This window comes from Schistocerca nitens, chromosome 4, assembly GCF_023898315.1.
Source record: "Schistocerca nitens isolate TAMUIC-IGC-003100 chromosome 4, iqSchNite1.1, whole genome shotgun sequence".
In the NCBI taxonomy this organism is placed as follows: Eukaryota; Metazoa; Arthropoda; class Insecta; order Orthoptera; family Acrididae; genus Schistocerca; species Schistocerca nitens.
This window is the reverse complement of record NC_064617.1, coordinates 307,702,253-307,728,026: the sequence shown is the minus strand read 5'-3', so window position 1 is coordinate 307,728,026 and position 25,774 is coordinate 307,702,253. Positions and strand designations below refer to the sequence as shown.

General features: G+C 42.2%; 1 protein-coding gene across 1 annotated transcript in view; it reads left to right on the top strand.

The window, feature by feature from the left end:
* LOC126253138 (potassium voltage-gated channel subfamily KQT member 4) overlaps positions 1-25,774 on the top strand; it is a 1,084,963-nt gene that overhangs the window by 702,508 nt on the left and 356,681 nt on the right. The window contains exon 5 of the mRNA XM_049954282.1: positions 22,970-23,098. Coding sequence (XP_049810239.1) covers positions 22,970-23,098 — 129 coding nt within the window. The remainder of the gene's footprint in view (positions 1-22,969; positions 23,099-25,774) is intronic.

The window sequence follows — 25,774 nt, the reverse complement described above, 5'->3', positions numbered from 1 at the left end:
AGATTCAAACTATGGAAGGCACTAACTACTGATAGGGATAGTTAGCAAATGAAAGATATTAATAGAGAACAAACAATGTATTTACCTTGATATCATCATATATATATATATCAGTTCATGACAAATTACAAAACTCCGCCATCTCTCTCCCCACATCCACCACCGCTGGCGGCTCACCTCCAACTGCGCAACGCTACGCGCTGTTCACAGCCAGCTGCCTAACACTACAATGGCGAGTATTACAACAATGCAAAGCAGCCACAGACTGCACACAGCACAGCCAGTGATTTTCATACAGAGGCGGCGTTACCAATAAAAAAACCTAAACAGCCTACTTACATAGCCCCCATGCTCCCCACAAAAAATTTTTAAAAATTGTTTTGGGCACTGGACAATACAAATTTGTTAAAATTTTTTCATAATTACAATAACAAAGAAATCAAATGCACACACTTATTGATACAATATTGGTCAAAAGCTAAAATTTTCTCACAGTCCATAAAGACAGTCCTGATCATTCATCATATTGCAGTGTTTTTCTCAAAGTCTGAGCAGTAAAAGAAAATGCACACGGAAGTAGTGGATTTCCATGCAGTGTTGAAGAAGTAGCGTTGTCCTTCCAACGGAAAGACAGTGCTGACTCTTGACATGCTGACAGGTAATGGGCCACAACAGAGCAAACCCACAGCAGAGTCAGTCGAAGTTTTGAAGAGTATTGGTGGGTAGGTCATCACAGAGCAGACCCACTGTAGTCCTGGTAGAGATTACAGTATTGGTGGGCCACCAGAGGCGCAGACCCACTGTAGTCCTTGTAGACATTATGGTACTGGTGCGTCAGCAACGACGTAGACCCACTGTAGTCCTCGTAGAGACGGCCAGCAGCCATCTGTTGTGACTGTGCAGGTGCACAATCACAATTGAAGAGTCTTGCGGATAATATAGCAAGTCCATAACCACCACTTGTGCACTCACAAAGTTTTTGGAATTGTCCTTAGAACCAGCAATGCTGTTATCCAGTCCCTTGCTGAATTATTAACACACATACAAACACTAACAGTCCCTACTTCTCACATATTGTCCATATACTATGACCAACAGAAACGTGTGCAGTGAAATGTAACTTACAAATTAATAATATGATGAACTGGTGTCAATTACAATTTTATAACATAAGAATACAATTACAAAGGTACAAAATACATCATTAAAGAACATAACAATACAGATAACATTTGTAGTAATACAGGCTTTACAAAAGAATAGAAATAGACATATACGTCAGTGTTACAGGAATTATGACATGAGTACATACATAAAAGATCAGAATAACTTTCGAAACATCAACTTCACACATGAGCATTAAAATAAAACAAAATAAATAATGTCTAAGCATATTTACTAGGTAAATAACATATTATTAATGCCAATTATATTTGAGGATAACAGTATTCCTCATCATAGTGAATGTAGCTTAGTATTAGAAGAAGAAAAAATTCTATGAAACTACACAGAGACAGGAAGAAAACAAATACACAAGGGTACACAAACACATAGCGGAATAATACAAGGAAAGGACAGGGTTTGTTTTACTGCAGTATTTTGCAAACAAAACTTTCTTTACTTCTTGGAGATCTCCCTTCGTTCCTCATTATTTCCAAAAAGTCCAATCAATACCTACTTTCTCTACTCTGTTCACAGTTTCTTGTATAGTCTACCCCCTCTTAAGCTAACTTAAATCTACTGAGCTCAGATGCTAAACTAAGGGACGAGGCAATGCAGCAGAACAAATCAAGTAACACAAACATCAATGACAAAAATTTCAAGCTGGCAAAGCAAGCTACAGTAAATCTAAATTACCAAGCAATTCAACATTACAACTAATATGAGGCAATGCGCAGCAAACAAGAAAAATAAATCAGTAGTAAAACTGGCTGAACAGCGTAATACAAAGTCAAATTCAGTAACATTATGCCTGGCAAACAGCAGCAACTTATACCTAAACATGACATAGCTCAAGCAGAAAAAAATATTACAGTAAAAATGGCCATGTTTAAAACTTACGTCACATCTTAACACTAGAGTGATGCATCACGAGAACTTACACTAGCAGATAAGTTACCAAATCGTAAAGAAATTGTTTATGCAATTCCTGTAAAGGGAAATGTCTTTTTATGCTCCCTCATTTTTTGGAAATATATCACAAAACTATTATTTACTGGATCTGGAGACAGAAAATATTTATATTAGTACATCTATAAAATTTTATTTTAACCAGTGCAGCTAGAAACTAGATATTAAACAAAATGAGTAAATAAATACGTAAAGCAAACCATATGGCATTTCTCTCAATTCTCGTAGATAGACACTTGTCCTAATCAGGTGTGCAGATGTAAGAATGTTTCCAAGTTATTCTTAGCGTGTCGTATTTACGATGCTTTCTACAAACGAATGTCAATAGCGAGGATAATGGCCTCCCTTTTTTTTTCTCTACCTGTGCTTCCGGAAAGGCACACCCTAATGGCTTGTTCTCCAGGTGTCTGACACAGCTGTGTGCCCACGACGCACGTGCAGGTGGTCACTTAACTTTCTTACGGAAATATTTACGACAGCAGTTTCCGCTACAGTGACAGTCTTATATAAAAATGTCACAGGTCGAGAATTTACATTGCAAATGTGTAGAAACAAAATCCTATGAATATAACAGTGTCCAAGAAATTTTCGCCGTCATTGTGATACATTCACGCATTTACACACACTTCATAACTCTTAAAGTACGATTCTTGGTTTCCAACATCCTTTTTCACAAGTCAAGAGTCCCTAACTTCTATCCATTATTCATATACATACACTCCTGGAAATTGAAATAAGAACACCGTGAATTCATTGTCCAAGGAAGGGGAAACTTTATTGACACATTCCTGGGGTCAGATACATCACATGATCACACTGACAGAACCACAGGCACATAGACACAGGCAACACAGCATGCACAATGTCGGCACTAGTACAGTGTATATCCACCTTTCGCAGCAATGCAGGCTGCTATTCTCCCATGGAGACGATCGTAGAGATGCTGGATGTAGTCCTGTGGAACGGCTTGCCATGCCATTTCCACCTGGCGCCTCAGTTGGACCAGCGTTCGTGCTGGACGTGCAGACCGCGTGAGACGACGCTTCATCCAGTCCCAAACATGCTCAATGGGGGACAGATCCGGAGATCTTGCTGGCCAGGGTAGTTGACTTACACCTTCTAGAGCACGTTGGGTGGCACGGGATACATGCGGACGTGCATTGTCCTGTTGGAACAGCAAGTTCCCTTGCCGGTCTAGGAATGGTAGAACGATGGGTTCGATGACGGTTTGGATGTACCGTGCACTATTCAGTGTCCCCTCGACGATTACCAGTGGTGTACGGCCAGTGTAGGAGATCGCTCCCCACACCATGATGCCGGGTGTTGGCCCTGTGTGCCTCGGTCATATGCAGTCCTGATTGTGGCGCTCACCTGCACGGCGCCAAACACGCATACGACCATCATTGGCACCAAGGCAGAAGCGACTCTCATCGCTGAAGACGACACGTCTCCATTCGTCCCTCCATTCACGCCTGTCGCGACACCACTGGAGGCGGGCTGCACGATGTTGGGGCGTGAGCGGAAGACGACCTAACGGTGTGCGGGACCGTAGCCCAGCTTCATGGAGACGGTTGCGAATGGTCCTCGCCGATACCCCAGGAGCAACAGTGTCCCTAATTTGCTGGGAAGTGGCGGTGTGGTCCCCTACGGCACTGCGTAGGATCCTACGGTCTTGGCGTGCATCCGTGCGTCGCTGCGGTCCGGTCCCAGGTCGACGGCAAACTGGCTGACACTGACGGCGGCGGTGCACAAATGCTGCGCAGCTAGCGCCATTCGACGGCCAACACCGCGGTTCCTGGTGTGTCCGCTGTGCCGTGCGTGTGATCATTGCTTGTACAGCCCTCTCGCAGTGTCCGGAGCAAGTATGGTGGGTCTGACACACCGGTGTAATGTGTTCTTTTTTCCATTTCCAGGAGTGTATAAACACGTAATCACATTCCTTATATAGCATCAACTTACTGATCATAAACATACCTCAACAGCATCATACACATCGTCGTCGTAAAAATAACATCATAACACCTCAGTCAAATCTCAAAATCGTCGTAGCTTCCTCCAATAATTTCAAAACCTAAAAAAATTCTCTGCTCATGTCAAAAGTGTCATCTACCTCAAATGTACTTTAAAATCATGCTCCCTTACCAAATACATCATTCAAAGCTCTCATAGTATCACAATGGTTCCGAAAAAATATGAACAGTTCACAAAGTACTGACAAAATGCAATTCCATACGTGTGAAGTTATTCAACTGTGTAATTACGTAAACATCTGTCACTAATGTAGTAAAAAAAAATGTTTCTCTCTCAGTTACATGATCAGATAGCTGTGTAATTTGTGTGTTAGAGAAATATGGTACCGATGTGTAAAGTTGTATAAGCAAATACCATATTAGTTAGTGTTCCTTGTGGTTGCCACACACATGGTACACAAAGTAAGCGTGTACCCCCCTGAGGATTAATGTATAATACCCTCAGGTGTTACAGATTACAGCAATGGAATGAAATGTATCACGGAAAACCTTTGTATCATTGTACTTCAAAAATCTTTAAAAATAAATGTTTTAAGTACAAAATTAATCACTCAAATACGTGTACTGTAGCGCTAAACTGTGCGTCTTTTTGTACGATAATCTCTGTGGAAGTGTCGTAGTTATCGTCCTCCAAAAGCTAAGTTCTGCAGGTCAAGGTACTTACCTCATGATAAACAAAAGTGAAATGTTTTGCGTATAGATATCGTAGTTATTACGCTTATTGCCGTGATGAAGAAAGTACTGTGCTGTAACGTATTCTTGTGCTACGGAAAAGGCTGTCTCATTGTAGCTATACCACAAAACGTACTACTAAAACATGTTTTACTTTCCAGAATAATTCAGAAAAACTGTGCAGATATAAAACAGAAACACTAAAAAAGCAACTTTGTAAATTGTCACTCATTAGTAGTGTCGTGATAAAATCGTGTAGCTGTCACATAAACTAACCACTGTGTCATCTGGTATCTCACAGAAAGTACTTTAAATCCAGAATGTATTTTCAAGTAAACCAAAATGTTGCATTAAAATCTCATTAGCAGTACTGGTAAATGTTCTAAGTATGTGAGCCTTATAGTCGTTATGTGATCGTGCAACTAACAAGCAAGAATGTACACATACAGTAACACTGTGTCGTCTGTTCACTATAACAATGCACTCGTAACTACTGTCTAAATACGTATCCTAGGTTCTACATTGGATAGTTAACTTCAAACACTGTTGCATGTTAAAAGTTTCTAAGTCTAACAAAGCATACTACTAATGTAAAGTGAAAAATTTTATGGCAAAGACTAAGTTAAAAAGCAGGTTATCTCTCAATAAGCGGTTTTATATGTAAAATGTGGTGCAATCCTATACCCTTTCTAGTGCGCAGAGTTTCAGCTTCTAAGTAATTATCACGTTCTATACGTCGGTAAGGAACGCTAAAAATTTTCTAAAGGTTAGCGTCTATGTTAGTTTTCACTGAGCCAGCCGGCGCACGTGGCTGCCTGAGGTGCGAGTCATTGTCTGTCTCTTTATTGGCGCGCGTCGTTATTGGGATTAGGAGACCTAACTTCTAGAAATTCACCTTGTCGAGAGGGCCCTGCCCTGTTTGAATGCCGCCAGTTCTGATGCAATTCAAGTCTGTCGTTACGATTATATCGTCTGTCGTCATGTCGGTAGTTTCTGTAGTTTCTTTCTTGTCGGTTAAGTGGTGGAGAATTTCTCCCTGAATTATCACTGCACGATGGACCGTTGCATCTAAAGTTATTCTGTCTCCCGTGATAATAATAGTTTTGGTTCCCATATTGTCTGTTTCTATGGTTGTCTCTGTCACTTTCATTACTACGGAAATGCGATCTTTCTCTGTTCCTATTACTCTGCCAGTGGTTGTCATATGGGTGGCGTCTGTTTTCTTCACGATTTACGTTGTAAGAATAGTCTTGTGGTGTCCAGTTATTTCTGTCGTCGCGGAATTGTGACGGATGTGACCTATAATTATTGTGTTCCTGTTTTCGCGTCACGCGATTGTCAGTATCAATTTCCAATTCTTGTAAGAGTCCCTGAAAAGCTTCAATGTCGTCTTTGCAACGTCCTGCCAAAATAATATGTCGTAAATGTTCAGGTAATTTGATTAAGCAAACGCAGATGAGTTCTGAGGGGCTGTATGGATTTGACAGGTACTGATTCTTGTGTAACTTGTCTTCAAAATATTTCACAAGACTGGAAAATTCAGATTGTTCGAAATGTTTCATCATTATGATGCTATGTTTTACTCGGTCTTGTGTAGCTTGAGACCAATATGCTGAGAGGAAGGCATGATAAAATTCTCCTTCACTGTGACAATCGTGAATGACCGATCGCATTCTTTCAGCTGGTACATTCTCTAAGTAGCCACACATAAATTCTAACCTGTGCTCCAATGACCAGTTTGGAGGAAAACAATAAGAGAATTGATGAAGCCATCCTTGTGGATGAATGTCGTGGCCAGAATTCTTAAATGTTTTGAATATACGTATAGTAATGAACAGCTTAAAGCCAAAATGATCGTGTCGGCGAGTCGCATATCGGTCATTGTTACGTCATGTCGGCGGTTCCATCTCAAAATTCGGTGCACCTTGCCAATTTCTTTCATAATTTCCGAAATGCCCTGTGTTATTATTTTGTGGCTTTTCCGCAATTTCTAAGTTCCTCTTCCCGTGTAGGAGCGCGAGTGTCCTCTGAAATATGTATTTTTTGTATTACTTGTGCGAACTGATCTTGTACTTCCCGGATCTCTCTTTTGTATTGCGTATTAATTTGATTCTGATTTTGTTTGAATTTCTTAATTTGTTCATACTCTTCTGTGTCAGTGAAGGCTACAGGTCTTGTGTCATTCAGATCATCATCCACCTTTGTAGATAGGTTAGTGAACTGATCCGAAAGTTCGGCTACTTTCTCCGATAGTGTACTTATTTCCTCAGTGTGTTTTTCGGAGTGTCCATTTGTGTTGAAATCGTATCTACTGTGTTCTTTAAGTTTTCCTGAGTTTTTGTAAGTAGTGTAACCGAATCGGTAGATGCAACTGAGTCAATTTTAGCCCACAAGATCTCATGATTTTCATGAACAATGGTTTGCTGTTCTTTGGTGGCTGCTTCGTGATTCTGTAATGCATTTGCATGCCGCGAAAAAATAGGTTGAAAATGCTCACAAATTTGTGTTTTTACATCATTACAGACTTTTTGACATTTCGATTCAATGTTATGTAACTCAGTAGTTAAATCTTCACGTGTTTGTTCAAGTGTGGTGTCTAACTTTTGAAGCTGTTGCAGTGACTGTTTTTGATTTTGTTCCATTGCGTCTAAGTTTTGCTGTGTTTGTCTCTAGTGTTGTTCCATTGTGTCTAACTTTTGAAGATTTTGTTCCATTGTGTCTAACTTTTGAAGATTTTGTCCCATTTGTTGCATTAATTGTAATAACAATGCACTGGAGTCTGAAACATGTTCCTCAGTGCTATTCGGCAATGCATTTGAACCGGCAACATTCGCAGTTAGACAAGCAGAAAATGTGTCTTGACTTATTTGAGAAAACGGCGAGGACGCAAAACCTGAATCTACAGTATTTGCAAGATTGTGTCCTGTCATTTCGGATTCCTGAGGCAAGCTGTTGCCGACCGATCGATGGATAATGCTTCCCTGTTCACTAATTGTTTCACTGCCTACACCATTATTTGCAGTCCGCTCCATTTCCCTATGCACAATTACCAAATTACTACTTCGAACACTAGTTAATTCATTACTCGGTGGCGCTAACACACTGCTTTCGCATTCACTGTCATTTCTCAGTTTACTTTGGAGCCTAGTATTACGTTTTTCACACGCCATTATTGTCACAATATTTCACATGACAACACAGAAAACCACAATTTGAAGAGCAAAATAAGAAAACACATTAACATAGCATTGACAATAATATCTCGTTAATTGCAAGCGCAGCTGCGAAATACTTGGTGCAAATATACATACATGCCACAACTGTTTTACTGTTCAACAATGAAAGACTGCAACTACAAAGGAGATTCTCTCTACAATTACGTGCTAGCAATAAACAAAAGCTACACTAAAACTACAAGAAAAAATCAGAAGATTCCAGTGAGGTATCGTCGGCTAAGGGTCGACATATGAAACGTCCCCTTTGAACAATTATAAAGGACTGTGCTTAAACTGACACACAATATTTTTTTTAGCGCAATGCAATCTGACTTTCAATAATCTCTACAAGAGAATGGCCCTGACTAACATTAACCTGTACTTTTCACAAATCACTTACCTCACAAAAATCTTGGTTACTCCCACTACTGCAATACAGCAGGCGCCACTACTGCCAGCTAAATAAAAGATTCAAACTATGGAAGGCACTAACTACTGATAGGGATAGTTAGCAAATGAAAGATATTAATAGAGAACAAACAATGTATTTACCTTGATATCATCATATATATATCAGTTCATGACAAATTACAAAACTCCGCCATCTCTCTCCCCACATCCACCACTGCTGGCGGCTCACCTCCAACTGCGCAACGCTACGCGCTGTTCACAGCCAGCTGCCTAACACTACAATGGCGAGTATTACAACAATGCAAAGCAGCCACAGACTGCACACAGCACAGCCAGTGATTTTCATACAGAGGCGGCGTTACCAATAAAAAAACCTAAACAGCCTACTTAAAAGTCTATCAAAAATGGTTCAAATGGCTCTGACCATTATGGGACTTAACTTCTGAGGTCATCAGTCCCCTAGAACTTAGAACTACTTAAACCTAACTCACCTAAGGACATCACACACATCCATGCCCGAGGCAGGATTCGAACCTGCGACCGTAACGGTCGCGCGGTTCCAGACTGTAGCGCCTAGAACCGCTCGGCCACTTCGGCCGGCGTCAGTCTATCAGTAGGAGCTCTGATTTCTCTCATATTATTACGATAACCTTTTCTCCCTATGCAGGCTGGTGACAGTAAAATATTTTCGGATTCAGAGACAAAAGTTGGTAACTGATATTTCGTGAAAAGGTGTCGCCGCAACAAGAAACGCCTTTGTTTTCATTATTTCCACCCCAAATTGCTTATCATATTCGTGATACACTCTCCTCTTTTTCGCGATAACATGAAAAGAGCTGCCCTTCTTTTGAGTTTTTCGATGTCCTCCGTCATCTCTGTCTGATGACAGCAATGCAACAGCCTAATACATACGGTTATGATACAGTCTGGTGCGAAACTGGTTACCGTTTGACAGGTAGAGCGACTCTAGCGCTTCGACCGATGAGAAAGCAGACATTCACATGCATGGAATAAATAATGTTTGGTTTTAATTATTTCCGTCAGTCTGCGATTTCATGGACGAGTGTGAAAATGGAGGAGCTAGCGGAAGTAAATTACGAAATTAACACTATCTCGTATAAAGACATCTTAAAAGACTATGGATATTTAACCTATGTCAATAGCTCATAAGTTTGTCACTAGAACCTGTACTTCATCTCCCTGTACCCAACACATCTACATTTTGTTTACGGAAAGCCTGCATCCCGTCGGAGCTTAAACGTTTTCAGTGTCATAATACAAACCACTATTGCAGTGCCAGCTACAAAGACCGACCTCTAAATATAATGAGCTGAAGAAAAAGAAGACGAAATCTGCTACTTAGTAGCGACTTACTCTTCGATTTTGTCAAACGTTAACTAAATAAATATAATTAATGATGTCCGAGGGATCAACACGAACCGAACCGAATAGCAATCTCTGAAAATTCATCTGCTGTCAGTCACGCTCCCTGATGTGGAACATATCGACAGAGTCACGGGCGCAGTTTCCCAGTGTGCGCTTGCTCGTATGGTATGCCGAATTCGCAAATATCTGTCTCGTCCTCTTTTTTTTTCTCGCTGTGGTATTTGCTGGCGGCTGATCAAAATTGCTACCCAGCCCAGTTTGTTCGTCAACGGTTGTATGGTTTTAGGACGAACACAGCTATCACTGTGTCAGTATATGTGGAACATGTTTTGTAGCTTCTTTCTTTTTCCATTCTGTAGACGAGGTGTTCAAAACTAAGAATTTTTTTTCAGTTTTCTTCCCATCAAGAACAGCATGCTCCTAATTAATGAGATCCAAGATAGGAGGAAAGGCAGGAGCTGTCGTAAATTTTTAAGCTGTGATTCTTGAGTTTCTCCCGGCGTATTTGATAATCAAAATATCCACGGGTGTGCTGCCGGTCTATGGTGTCCAACGGGCCCGTTGGACACTATAGACCGGCAGCACACCCGTGGATATTTTAATTTTTAAGCTGTTTATTGCAGATAGATTGTCTACTGTGTAGATATCTTAAGTGCAATTATATACAAGTCATTATGACTCACCTTAAATATAATTGTACATGGTACCACATTTAACGTTTTAGATTTGTATCAGTAAAGTCAATGTGGTACCCTATTATGCGACTTCATTTACGATGAGCCATCATGACTTAACAAGAAGTGAAGGTAGTACTTCACTAATATGACGAGTAAATCTATGTTGTTATTGTTGTGGTCTTCAGTCCAAAGACTGGACTGATGCAGTTCTGCATGCTACCCCATCTTGCACAAGCCTCTTCATCTCCGAGTAACTACTGCAACCTATATCCTTTTCAAACTGCTTACTTTATTCATCTCTTGGTCTCCCTCTACGGTTTTTATCCCCCCCCCCCCCACTTCCCTTCAGTACGAAATTGGTGATACCTAGATGTCTCAGAATGTGTGCTATCAACAGATCCCTTCTTCTAGTCCGGTTGTGCTACAAATTTCTTTTCTCTCCAGTTCTGTTGGGTACCTCCTCATTAGTTACGTGATCTATCCATGTAATCTTCAACATTCTTTTGTAGCACCACATTTCTAAAGCTTCTGTTCTCTTCTTGTCTACTACTGTTTATCGTTCATGGTTTACTTCCACACATGGCTACACTCCATACAAATGAAAAGGCTTCCTGACACTTAAACCTACACTCGATGTTAACTAAATTCTCTTCTTCAGAAACGCTTTATCTTGCTATTGCCACTCTACCTCTGTACTTCGACTATCATAATTGCTCAAACAGCAAAACTCATCTACTACTTTAATCATTTCCTACTCTAATTCCTTCAACATCATCTGATTTGACTACAATACATTATCCTCGTTTCGCTTTTGTTGATGTTCATCTTATATCCTCCTTACAAGACACTGTCCATTCCGCCCAACTGCTCTTCCAGGTCCTTTACTGTCTATGACAGAATCACAAAGTCATCGGTGGACCTCAGTTTTTATTTCTTGTTACTGAACTTTTAATTCCTACGCCAAACTTTTCTTTTGTTTCATTTACTGCTTGTTCAATGTAGAGATTGAATAACATAGGGGATAGGCTACAACCCTGACTCACTCCCTTCTCAACCACTGCTTCCCTTTCATGCCCCTCAACTCTTATAACTGCCATCTGGTTGCTGTACAAATTCTAAATAGCCTTTAGCTCCCTATCTTTTACCCCCGCCATCGTTGGAATTTGAAAGAGAGTATGCCAGTCAATATTGTCATAACCTTTCTAAGTCTATAATGGCTATAAACATAGGTTTGCCTCTTCTTAACCTATCTTCAGTGAGAAGTCGGAGGGTCAGTATTGCCTCGCGTGTTACCACATTTCTTCGGAATCCAAATTGATCGTCCCTGAGGTCGGCTTCTACCAGTTTTCTCATTCTTCTGTAAGGAATTCGTGTTAGTATTTTACAATCATGACTTATTAAACTGAGAGTTCAGGCATTTTCACCACTGTCAGTACGTGCTTTCTTTGGAATTGGAATTATCACATTCTTCTTGAATTCTGAGGATATTTCGTATGTGTCACACATCTTGCTCACCAGATGGAAGAGTTTCATTGATGGCTGTCCCAAGCCAATCAGTAGTTCTAACGGGATGTTGTCTACTCCAGGGCCTTGTTTAGACTTAGGTCTTTCAATGCTCTGTCAAATTCTTCACGCAGTATCATATCTCCCATCTCAGATTCATCTACGTTCCCTTCTATTTCCATAATATTCCCCTCAAGTACACCTCCCTTGTATAGACTCTCTATATTCCTCTTCCACATTTTTTGCTTACGACTGGTTTTCCATCGTCGCTCTTGATATTCATACAGGTGGTTCTCTTTTCTGCAAAGGTCTCTTTAATTTTCCTGTATTCGGCATCTATCTTTCCCCTAGTGACATGTACTTCTAAATCCTTACACTTGTCCTCTAGCCATTCCTGTTAAGCCATTTTGCATTTCTTGTCAATGTCATTTTTTAGAAGTTTGTATTCCCTTTCGGCTGCTTAATGTATTGCATTTTTATATCTTTTCCTTTCATCAATTAAATTCAGTATCTCTTGCGTTACTTATGAAGTGTGCGTTAACACTGAAGAAACGGCGAAAAGGTAGGAATTTAGAATACAGCTTTGAGAGGTGAAATATTGAAGTAGCGCGGGTCAGGTAGGTTAAAGGGCGATGACTTGTAGAAATCCTCGTGCAACAAAAGAATAAGTCTATACAGAAATTTAAAGTTAAGTCGCCGATTATCGTGATCGCATCAAAGCGGCAAGTAAATGAAGGTAGAAACTGTAATAAAGAAATAATGGGTAGCTGTGAGGGGTGAAATATTGAAGGCAGTGCGGTTCAGGTAGGTTAAAGGGCGAGGGCTAGTAAAACTACTTGTGCAAGACAAGAGTAAATCTCTACTGAAATTTCAAGTTTAGTCGTGGAGTATCGTGAACGAGCCGGCCGGAGCGGCCGAGAGGTTCTAGGCGCTACAGTCTGGAACCGCGCGACCGCTACGGTCGCAGGTTCGAATCCTGCCTCGGGCGTGGATGTGTGTGATGTCCTTAGGATAGTTAGGTCTAAGTAGTTCTAAGTTCCAGGGGACTGATGACCTGAGAAGTCCCATAGTGCTCAGAGCCAGTATTTGATTGTGAACGCATCAAATTGGCAAAAAAGCCTGTATAACACAGGATTAAATCCGTAGTTTTTTAGGTATACAGGTCATGGGTTAACATTGCTGCCGTCCAACTTCGTATGTTTAAAGATAAAGTACGGGCTCTCGTTAAAACCGACTTCGAGAAAGAAAATGCTGTTCTTTGTTGTTGTGCGCTGCGCTGTGAAAATGTGCGCTTCCATTTTCTTTCTCGCAGTCTGTTTTTAACTTCTATAGTGGGGTATTTAAAACGTTAGACAAGTTATTACTTCCATATAAATTTTCTTTTTTCCTGTATATAATTTTAAACAAAATTGTATACGCAACAACGTCCTGTTTCGTTTCTTCCTTGCTGTCGGTTTTACAGACAGGAGAATTTATATGAGGCTTACTGACTTATGATAGAATACTACTACTATGGAAGCCGAATTATCCTAAACCTTGTAATAATACCCATTCGCATATTAAAACTATGAAAAATACTGTCATTGGAGCTACCATCCTCATAAATTCTACAGCGGGCAGGTCTCTCTCAATCCTGTATACCAATGATCCAACCAATTTATCCATTCATTTTAAGCGACTTCACTACCCAATCGACATTTCGTTCGCAATAACAATAAACAAGGCTCAGGGTGAGAGAGAAGGGGAAGAGGAGAATGACAGCGATGGGGAGGGGGAGGGAGGAAATGGGCAGAGAGAGAGAGGGGGGGAGGGAGGAGGAAGATATGGAGAGAGAGGAGGAAAGGAGGTGATGCACAGAGAGAGGAGTGGAAGGAGGAGAAGGTAGTCTACATCTGCACATCTACATCTATGCTCCGCGAGCCACCTTACGGTGTGTGGCGGAGGGTCCTTATTGTACCACTATCTGATCCCCCCTTCCCTGTTCCATTCACGAATTGTGCGTGGGAAGAACGACTGCTTGTAAGTCTCCGTATTTGCTCTAATTTCTCGGATCTTTTCGTTGTGATCATTACGCGAGATATATGTGGGCGATAGTAATATGTTGCCCATCTCTTCCCGGAATGTGCTCTCTCGTAATTTCGATAATAAACCTCTCCGTATTGCGTAACGCCTTTCTTGAAGTGTCCGCCACTGGAGCTTGTTCAGCATCTCCGTAACGCTCTCGCGCTGACTAAATGTCCCCATGACGAATCGCGCTGCTTTTCGCTGGATCATGTCTATCTCTTCTATTAATCCAACCTGGTAAGGGTCCCATACTGATGAGCAATACTCAAGAATCGGACGAACAAGCGTTTTGTAAGCTACTTCTTTCGTCGATGAGTCACATTTTCTTAGAATTCTTCCTATGAATCTCAACCTGGCGCCTGCTTTTCCCACTATTTGTTTTATGTGATCATTCCACTTCAGATCGCTCCGGATAGTAACTCCTAAGTATTTTACGGTCGTTACCGCTTCCAATGATTTACCACCTATGGCATAATCGTACTGGAATGGATTTCTGCCCCTATGTATGCGCATTATATTACATTTATCTACGTTTAGGGAAAGCTGCCAGCTGTCGCACCATTCATTAATCCTCTGCAGGTCTTCCTGGAGTACGTACGAGTCTTCTGATGTTGCTACTTTCTTGTAGACAACCGTGTCATCTGCAAATAGCCTCACGGAGCTACCGATGTTGTCAACTAAGTCATTTATGTATATTGTAAACAATAAAGGTCCTATCACGCTTCCTTGCGGTACTCCCGAAATTACCTCGACATCTGCAGATTTTGAACCGTTAAGAATGACATGTTGTGTTCTTTCTTCTAGGAAATCCTGAATCCAATCACAAACCTGGTCCGATATTCCGTAAGCTCGTATTTTTTTCACTAAACGTAAGTGCGGAACCGTATCAAATGCCTTCCTGAAGTCCAGGAATACGGCATCAATCTGCTCACCAGTGTCTACGGCACTGTGAATTTCTTGGACAAATAGGGCGAGCTGAGTTTCACATGATCTCTGTTTGCGGAATCCATGTTGGTTATGATGAAGGAGATTTGTATTATCTAAGAACGTCATAATACGAGAACATAAAACATGTTCCATTATTCTACAACAGATTGACGTAAGCGAAATAGGCCTATAATTATTCGCATCTGATTTATGACCCTTCTTGAAAATGGGAACGACCTGCGCTTTCTTCCAGTCGCTAGGTACTTTACGTTCTTCCAGAGATCTACGATAAATTGCTGATAGAAAGGGGGCAAGTTCTTTAGCATAATCACTGTAGAATCTTAAGGGTATCTCGTCTGGTCCGGATGCTTTTCCGCTACTAAGTGATAGCAGTTGTTTTTCAATTCCGATATCGTTTATTTCAATATTTTCCATTTTGGCGTCCGTGTTACGATTTTCCGCAGTGAAACAGTTTCGGAACACTGAATTAGTATTTCTGCCTTTCTTCGGTCGTCCTCTGTTTCGGTGCCATCGTGGTCAACGAGTGACTGAATAGGGGATTTAGATCCGCTTACCGATTTTACATATGACCAAAACTTTTTAGGCTTCTTGTTTAGATTGTTTGCCAATGTTTTATGTTCGAATTCGTTGAATGCTTCTCTCATTGCTCTCTTTACGCTCTTTTTCGCTTCGTTCAGCTTTTCCTTATCAGCTTTGATTCGACTACTCTTAAACCTATGATGAAGCTTTCTTTGTTTCCGTAGTACCTTTCGTACATGATTGTTATACCACGGTGGATCTTTCCCCTCGCTTTGGACCTTAGTCGGTACGAACTTATCTAAGGCGTACTGGACGATGTTTCTGAATTTTTTCCATTTTTGTTCCACATCCTCTTCCTCAGAAATGAACGTTTGATGGTGGTCACTCAGATATTCTGCGATTTGTGCCCTATCACTCTTGTTAAGCAAATATATTTTCCTTCCTTTCTTGGCATTTCTTATTACACTTGTAGTCATTGATGCAACCACTGACTTATGATCACTGATACCCTCTTCTGCATTCACGGAGTCGAAAAGTTCCGGTCTATTTGTTGCTATGAGGTCTAAAACGTTAGCTTCACGAGTTGGTTCTCTAACTATCTGCTCGAAGTAATTCTCGGACAAGGCAGTCAGGATAATGTCACAAGAGTCTCTGTCCCTGGCTCCAGTTCTGATTGTGTGACTATCCCATTCTATACCTGGTAGATTGAAGTCTCCCCCTATTACAATAGTATGATCACGAAACTTCTTCACGACGTTCTGCAGGTTCTCTCTGAGGCGCTCAACTACTACGGTTGCTGATGCAGGTGGTCTATAGAAGCATCCGACTATCATATCTGACCCACCTTTGATACTTTTAACCCAGATTATTTCACATTCGCATTCGCTAATAACTTCACTGGATATTATTGAATTCTTTACTGCTATAAATACTCCTCCACCATTGGCGTTTATCCTATCCTTGCGGTATATATTCCATTCTGTGTCTAGGATTTCGTTACTGTTCACTTCCGGTTTTAACCAACTTTCCGTTCCTAATACTATATGCGCACTATTTCCTTCAATAAGAGATACTAATTCAGGAACCTTGCCCTGGATACTCCTGCAGTTTACCAATATTACGTTAACTTTTCCTGTTTTTGGTCTCTGAGGACGGACGTTCTTTATCAACGATGATGATGTTCTCTCTGGTAAGCCGTCAGGTATTTTATCGTTTCGCCCAAGGGGGGGTCCCTCTAACCTAAAAAACCCCCGTGTGCACGCCACACGTACTCTGCTACCCTAGTAGCTGCTTCCGGTGTGTAGTGCACGCCTGACCTGTCTAGGGGGGCCCTACAGTTCTCCACCCAATAACGGAGGTCGATGAATTTGCAACCATTATAGTCGCAGAGTCGTCTGAGTCTCTGGTTTAGACCCTCCACACGGCTCCAAACCAGAGGACCGCGATCGACTCTGGGCACTATGCTGCAGATATTAAGCTCAGCTTGCACTCCGCGTGCGATGCTGGTTGTCTTCACCAAATCAGCCAGCCGCCGGAAGGAACCAAGGATGGCCTCAGAACCCAAGCGACAGGCGTCATTCGTTCCGACATGTGCTACTATCTGCAGCCGGTCACACCCAGTGCGTTCAATAGCTGCCGGAAGGGCCTCCTCCACATTACGGACGAGACCCCCCGGCAAGCACACCGAGTGCACACTGGCATTCTTCCCCGACCTACCCGCTATTTTCCTGAGGGGCTCCATAACCCGCCTAACGTTGGAGCTCCCTGTAACTAATAGGCCCGCCCTCTGTGACTGTCGGGACCTTGCCGGAGAATCGGCCACTGGCCCAACAGGCGAGGCATCCTGTGGTGGCTCGGAAACGATGTCATCACCACTAGGAAGCACCCCGTACCTGTTGGAAAGGGGTAAGGCAGCTGCCACGCGGCCAGATCCCACCTTCGCCTTTCGGCCAGGCAAGCGCGAGCCCACCACTGTCCGCCATTCACCCTGGAGTGATGGCTGACCGGTAAGATGCTCACTGCCGGAAGACGCAGCGACATCAGGGGTTCCATGTGATTCCAAGGCCACCGAAGTAGGCATAGGTCTCACCACAGTTGCCCCAACGCCACTACGAGCCGACGCCTGCGCCTCGAGCTCGATGAGCCTAACAGACAAAGCCTCCACCTGCCCCCGAAGAGTGGCCAATTCTCCTTGCGTCCGCTCACAACAACCACAGTCCCTACACATGACTATGTTTACCCTACTCTATACGGTGACAAATTCCCAAGATAATCTTCTGATGAGCTACTCTGATAATCAAGAAACACTCACTGAAATACGAGACGCGAAAACTACGCTAGGTTTTCCCAGAAAAACTATTTAAAAGCTAAGCGCAGCAAATAAGTACAAAATAAATTTCTCTCCTAACGATCAAGAACTGTTAGTTTCTATGCAGAGCAGATAAACACAAATAGAATCCCTTCCTTAGTGGAAGGTCGTAGACAAAATGCAAAATAAACGCTTTATACAAACAGTACTCGCTGCTGCTGGTGCTCTCGCTCTGGCTGTCACAAGACAAAGGGAGGGAGAGGAGGAGATGGACAGTTAGGCGGGGGGGAGGGAGGGGGAAGGAGTTTAGGATGTAAATCCAATACCCATGCAAAATTAGCAATCGCGAAGCAGTGCCGGGTTCAGTGGTACACACACATAGCTAAGAACAAACACCAGCATCTAGCAGGAACTTGGAAATTTACATTGTGAGAATTTACTGCAGAAAAGGCTGATATAACAGATTACATTAAGAACGATAACAGAAATATGGTATAGTACATTGATTACACAAAACTATTAGTCTACATCTACATCTGCATGACTACTCTGCAATTCACATTTAAGTGCTTCGCAGAGGGTTCATCGAACCATAATCATGCTCTCTCTCTACCATTCCACTCCCGAACAGCGCGCGGGAAAAACGAACACCTAAACCTTTCTGTTCGAGCGCTGATTTCTCTTATTTTAGTTTGATCATTCCTACCTATGTAGGTTGGGCTCAACAAAATATTTTCGCATTCGGAAGAGAAAGTTGGCGAATGAAATTTCGTAAATAGATCTCGCCGCGACGAAAAACGTCTTTGCTTTAATGACTTCCATCCCAACTCGCGTATCATATCTGCCACACTCTCTCCCCTATTACGTGATAATATAAAACGAGCTGCCCTTTTTTGCACCCTTTCGATGTCCTCCGTCAATCCCACCTGGTAAGGATCCCACGCCGCGCAGCAATATTCTAACAGAGGACGAACGAGTGTAGTGTAAGCTGTCTCTTTAGTGGACTTGTTGCATCTTCTAAGTGTCCTGCCAATGAAGCGCAACCTTTGGCTCGCCTTCCCCACAATATTATCTATGTGGTCTTTCCAACTGAAGTTGTTCGTAATTTTAACACCCAGGTACTTAGTTGAATTGACAGCCTTCAGTATTGTACTATTTCAAATGGTTCAAATGGCTCTGAGCTCTATGGGACTCAACATCTGTGGTCATCAGTCCCCTAGAACTTAGAACTACTTAAACCTAACTAACCTAAGGACATCACACACATCCATGCCCGAGGCAGGATTCGAACCTGCGACCGTAGCGGTCACGCGGTTCGAGACTGACGCGCCTAGAACCGCACGGCCACAACGGCCGGCATTGTACTGTTTATCGAGTAATCGAATTCCAACGGATTTCTTTTGGAACTCATGTGGATCACCTCACACTTTTCGTTATTTAGCGTCAACTGCCACCTGCCACACCATACAGCAATCTTTTCTAAATCGCTTTGCAACTGATACTGGTCTTCGAGACGATGTGAGAGGAGACAATGAAAGTTTTGGACGTGACACACTGAAAAGCAAAGAACATGAAGGGAAGAAAAGAGAAACATATATTGGGTAGATGGAACTATACGTAATGCCATATTTTAAAAAAAATGCACAGACATTGAAATGCACAAAGGGTGAGTGGAGCAATGTTGTAATTTTTTGACTTGGCAAAATAAAAGATAGACCGGACTTGAGAAACTTCAGATGTATCAACCGCTGCTCCGTAATGTGCAACATTTTCTCTCAGATTATCACCGAGCACACAGAATCAGCGCGCATTGTAAGCTTTGACTTACAGCATTGAGACAGAGACTTGTAATACGAAAAACCATTGGAACATGCATAGTTTAAGAGTGCACTATAGGGAGAGGCATGCTGAGAGTTCAAAAATTCAAATGGCTCTGAGCACTATGGGACTTAACATCTGTGGTCATCAGTCCCCTAGAACTTAGAACTACTTAAACCTAACTAACCTAAGGACATCACACACATCCATGCCCGAGGCAGGATTCGAACCTGCGACCGTAGCAGCCGCGCGGTTCCGGACTGCGCGCCTAGAACCGCTAGACCACCGCGGCCGGCTGCTGAGAGTTGCTAGGAGCGGAAAGAAGAGAAACAAATGGCTCGGGGAACATAATCTAGTGGAAGACGCAATTGTAACGAAAATGAAGTGGAGGTGGGTGGGATTTTTTTAAAGTTGTGGGCGAACGTATGACAGATGGATTAAGAAAGTTGTCTGCTGGGTTGCTAGATACAAGAAAAGGCGGAGCTTACGACCTAATGGCAGCTGGCTGAATGATTTTAGAAAACATCCTGAAGTAGCATGGGTGAGTATAGCTGAAAACTGTAATGCATGGATGAGTCTAGAGGAACCCTCCATCCCGCAATCGATATCGAATGGTTGTTGACAACACCAGTGCGCTGTAATGAATATCACTGGCATACAGCTGGTTGTTCAACGTATCTATAACAGTTCCTCTTCGATCTCATCGTAGGTAAAGGCACTAAGAAATCGGAAAACAGTTAAAAATCTCTGGAAGCCTATTCAATTTGATTGAACAAAAGATAACACTATGATCCACCGTTTAACATTCGGAGAAGATTCCACAGTGCAAGCGGACTCACAGCAACATAACATACAGAAGTCCTCAAAGAAAGCGCTGAATAAGCTGGCATACAAATCTCTTTAGAAGAAACCGAGTCCCTCTGCAATAAATTTAACATTTACAAATTAAACAGGTAACATACGCAAATTAAAAAGAGTCAGATGCTTGAAGTATGTAGGTGAGGTCATTGATCCAACGGGGCTAGAAAAGCAAGCAGAGAGGATTCGAGTACAAAAACACAAAAGAGCGTACGGGAGGTTGTATGACATCTTAAAAAAATACTGCATGTCCAGGCATGCAGAACTTAGAATTTACATCACGGTGTTCAAATATGAAGCTCTGTACCCGATCAAAACGTCAGTTCTCCAGTTCTCAACAGAAAAGGCGATATCGAAGACACCCTGACGAAAGAACAAAAGATTCTTAGGAGAATTCTTGGCTCAGAGAAAGCGAAAGATGGATACAGACTGAGCTCCCTTAAAGAAACAGAGCAATATTTAACCTGGCAACAGATATTAGAGACCGAAGATTACAATTTTATGGGTGTATTTAAAAACTCCCAGCCTTAGGCTTACAAACAATATTGTGAAATGTATAGAGAAATTAAATAATACGCTTTGGATCAAACAAGTTATGAAGGATCACGAGGAATCCCTTATAGAAGATGTGGAAGTAGAAGACACGACTCTGTTCAGTCAAAAGGTAAACTGTAGCGTAGTACAGCCAGAGAATGAGATTCCATAGAGACCAGCAACGAACTGGGCAGAAGGACAAACATCCCACGGAGACAGAATGAACGACGGGGTAGCGAGTGTAAAAGCACTGTTTGATCCAGGAGACTCCATACGTAAATATTAAATTGGTGGATCAGTTCATAGCGTTTTTGTTAGGTATGTTGGTATTCCGGTTGCTACGGGTTTACTTATCGACTGTCATTCTTTACTTGTAGTTCACTGTTGCTGTTTGAGTTTATATGTTGTCATTTTGAGATAGAAGGTGGAGCTGTGGACGCTACAAAATGGAGTGGCAAGTGGATAAATCGGAACTTTTCAGATTTAGTCTTCTGTTTGAGTTCAATAGAGAGGTGCGGCGGTAGTCAGGAACGTTGCCGTCGTGTGTGGTGATAATGTCACTGGACACAGCACAACAAGAAAATAATTTTCTCGTTTTATGGAGGATCGTTTTGGTATTAGTATCTCTCAACGTTCAGGGAGACGTTCGGGGTTTGATGAAGATCGTTTAAACCCATTAATCGACAATGATCCGCGTTAGTTTACTCGAGAACTGGCGGAAGTGATGAACTGTTATCATTCCACCATTGTGCAAAATGTGCTTACGATGGGGAAAATTCAAAAATCAGGCGTTTGGGTAACGCATGCGGTAGGGCAAAATCACAAAAATTGGCAAATTGCCATGTGTGCATCTACACTTGTTTCTCATCAATTAGCTCGTGAACAACACCGACCACTCCTGTCCTGTATCGTTACTGGTGCCGATAAACGGTGTCTCTATACTAATATGAGAAAAAGAAACGATGGTTGAGCCCAAGCAAAGCAGCAACTTCCCGCACTAAGACAGGCACGCATTCACCGAAGATAATGTTATGCATCTGATGTATTAACGACGGTGTGGTGTACTACGAATTGTTTCCCCGTGATGCAACCATATGACCGCTCACATTTATTGTCAACAACTGAGACGTCTTGCAGACACAGTCCAAGAACAACGCCCAGGAAAACTGCTTAATGTGATGCTACTCCACGATAACGCCTGCCAGCATTCTGCTAAAATGACAAAAAGCGCTTTACGGTATTTACGTTGGGAAGTGATTCCGCACCCACCTTATTCACCTGATCTAGCGCCCTCAAATTTTCACCTCTTCCGCTCCCTATCGAACAACCTTCAAGGAACTTCCTTCCCAGATGAAAATGCGCTTCGGACATGGCTCGACGAGTTCTTCGCCTCAAAACCACATGCTTTCTACAGTCGCGTACTCGAATAGTTACTCCAGCGTTGCCAGACAGTTCTAAACAGTGGAGGAGAATATATTATTGATTTCTAAAATTTCTGTTACGTGTATCTGCTGTGTTTATTAAACATATGGAAAAACGCTACGAACTTTTGCGCAAACTAATAATAATAACAATAATACCAACAATACGTATTATCGGTTTCTGTGTCAAATTTTTTGTCGCTGTGGTACTGACTAAGTTACTTGGTATCTTGTATTAATATTAGTGATTTATTCATTCAACGATCATTTCAGAATGATACGCGATTTGTCAGCTTAATGAAAGGAAAGCGTAAGCTATATGTAGAGACATACGAATGTAAGTACGTGTTTAATGGGAAGATAACAGGACATAATTTCCCTTGCTTCGGCGTAATATTTCAAGTGAGGTAGTTCTTACATGAAAAGCTACAGCAGTCGCCACACAGATCTTGACGAATGATTACCTCTGTTACAGGAGCTGATAACGACTCTCTACATCGGTTTCCTGGGTCTAATATTCGCTTCGTTCCTCGTGTACCTCGCCGAGAAGGACGCCAACCCCACGAGCTTCTCCAACTTCGCAGATGCCCTCTGGTGGGGGGTGGTGAGTAGTCGCAAAACTGCAACACAATGCCATTTAGGAAGAAAAATCAAAATAACTCTAATACGTAATGTGAATTTTTTTCACTATCAGTCCAGCTATATTCTACAACACGTAACCTTATCCTAGACTGGCAGAGACTTCATGTTTTATCCTCTATTTACAGCCAGGATTTTAGTCTCATTGTAATTACTCCTTGTATACTTTTCTAAAACAATTGGTTTCCTCTAGTTCTCATACCTCAAGCGAAACGATGCTCTCAATAATACGTTCTGTCTGTCTCTAATACGATTGTGTCTTTACTTATTAATGTTCCATTATAGATCGTCACATACAAGGTTCACACACAACGCCTGTACGTCTTTCTTCAGGTTGTCAAAAGGACCTTTCGTGATTTCAAACGTCGTTATTCTCGTTGCACAAACAACACAGAAGTGCAACTGCTTCGTTGTGCAACCAACCAATTGAACATACTAGTGAAATCATTAGTGAGTGGTGTAAAAGGGTTCCTTTGTAAAAGTATGCATTCGACGATAACTTTCGGTAAATATGTTAGTCACCATCACAAGAGAGATCAATAAATTGACTATATTCTTTGTTTCAAACTTTTTAGAAATTACCCTTGCTATTACGTAAGGAGAATACTGAGGTCCAACTATGAAATTATCACATGTGGTCTACCGAACAGGTAAATTCGTTACGCTAGTAACATACATTGACATCCCAACAAAATGGTACATCGCCTTGTCCAAAAATAACATTTGCGTGATGCTCAAGCGACATAGGAACAACAAATAATTGTTACTGGAGGTGTGATGGTGTCCTCGTATACAAGTAATTCTTTGACGAGTCTTTTACACGAAAGTAGGAACAAACGTCAGTATATGTACTGCCTATAGTTAGACCTAATCTCACGTAGGACTACATCTGATACCAATTTGCTATACCACTGACTAATAAATTGGATTTCGGTTTTAGGTTCACAAAATGTGACGGTTGAGGCAAATTTCTTGTGGAATGAAGGACTATTGTCGCCTCGAAAGCTACACTGTTGCGGACTGTTCATTTAATGCATATTGAGGACAACAGACCTATGGTTTCCCTGGACGAGACTTGTGAGTCCCATAACTATAGGAACAAATATGCACTGAAATACCAAATGTCATGGGATAGCGATATACACGTATATAGGCGACGGTACTATCGCGTACACAACTTATAAGAGGGCAGTGCATTGGCGGAACTATCATTTTCACTCAGGTGATTCATGTGGAAAGGTTTCCGACATGATTATGGCCGCACGACGGGAATAAACAGACACTGAATGCGGAATGGTAGTTGGAGCTAGATGCATTGGAAATTCTATTCCAGGAATCTTCAGGGAATTCAGTATTCCGACATTTACAGTTTCAGGAGTGAGTGTCGAGAATACCAAATATCAGGCATTACATTTCACCACGGACAACGCAGTGGCCGACGGCGTTCACTTAACGATCAAGAGCAGCGGTGTTTGCGTAGGATTATTAATGCTAACAGACAAGCAAAATTACTTTAAATAACCACAGAAACAAACTGCGGACGTACGACGAACGTATCCGTCCGGACAGTACGGCGAAACTTGGCGTTAATGGGCTATGGCAGCAGACGACCTACCCAGTTGGCAGTTGCCTTGACTAACTGCACGACATCGCCTGAAGCGCCTCTCCTGGGCTCGTGACCTCGGTTGGACCCTAGACAACTCGAAAACCGTGGCCTGGTCAGATGAGTCCCGATTTCAGTTGGTAAGAGGTAATGGCAGGGTTCAAGTGTAACGCAGACTCCACGAAGCCATGGACCCAAGTTGTCAAGGAGGCACTGTGCAAATGGTGGTGGCTCCACAATCGTGTGGGCTGTGTTTACATGGAAGGGACTGAGTCCTCTGATGCAACTGAAGCGATCATTGCCAGGAAACGGTTATGTTGGGCCACTTGGAGACCATTTGCAGCCATTCATGGACTTTGTCTTCCCGAGGGAAGATGGAATCTTTATGGACGACAATGTGCCATGTCAATAGGGAAACAGCTGTTCTCGATTGATTTCAAAAACCCAATTCGAGCGAATGAATTGGCCACCCAGATAACCCAGCATGAATCCCATCGAACATTTATGGGACATAATCGAGGGGTCAGTTCGTCCACAAAATCCTACACCGGCAACACTTCCGCAACTATGGACGGCTACAGAGGCAGCATGGCTCAACATTTCTCCAGGGGACTTCCAACGACTGGTTGAGACCATGCCACGTCGAGCTGCTGCAGTACGCCAGGCAAAAGGTCTAACACGAAATTTTGAGGTGTCCTATGACTTTTGTCACCTCAGTGTATTTGGCACGAGTCCTGTGGAAATAGTGACCCTGAAGTAGGTTTACATACTTTTGTATAGTGTATGTCGATGTTTTTTTCGGTGTGGGAAGCAGTGATGGACAGTAACACATGAAAATATAAATTTTAGCCGGCCGAAGTGGCCGTGTGGTTAAAGGCGCTGCAGTCTGGAACCGCAAGACCGCTACGGTCGCAGGTTCGAATCCTGCCTCGGGCATGGATGTTTGTGATGTCCTTAGGTTAGTTAGGTTTAACTAGTTCTAAGTTCTAGGGGACTAATGACCTCAGCAGTTGAGTCCCATAGTGCTCAGAGCCATTT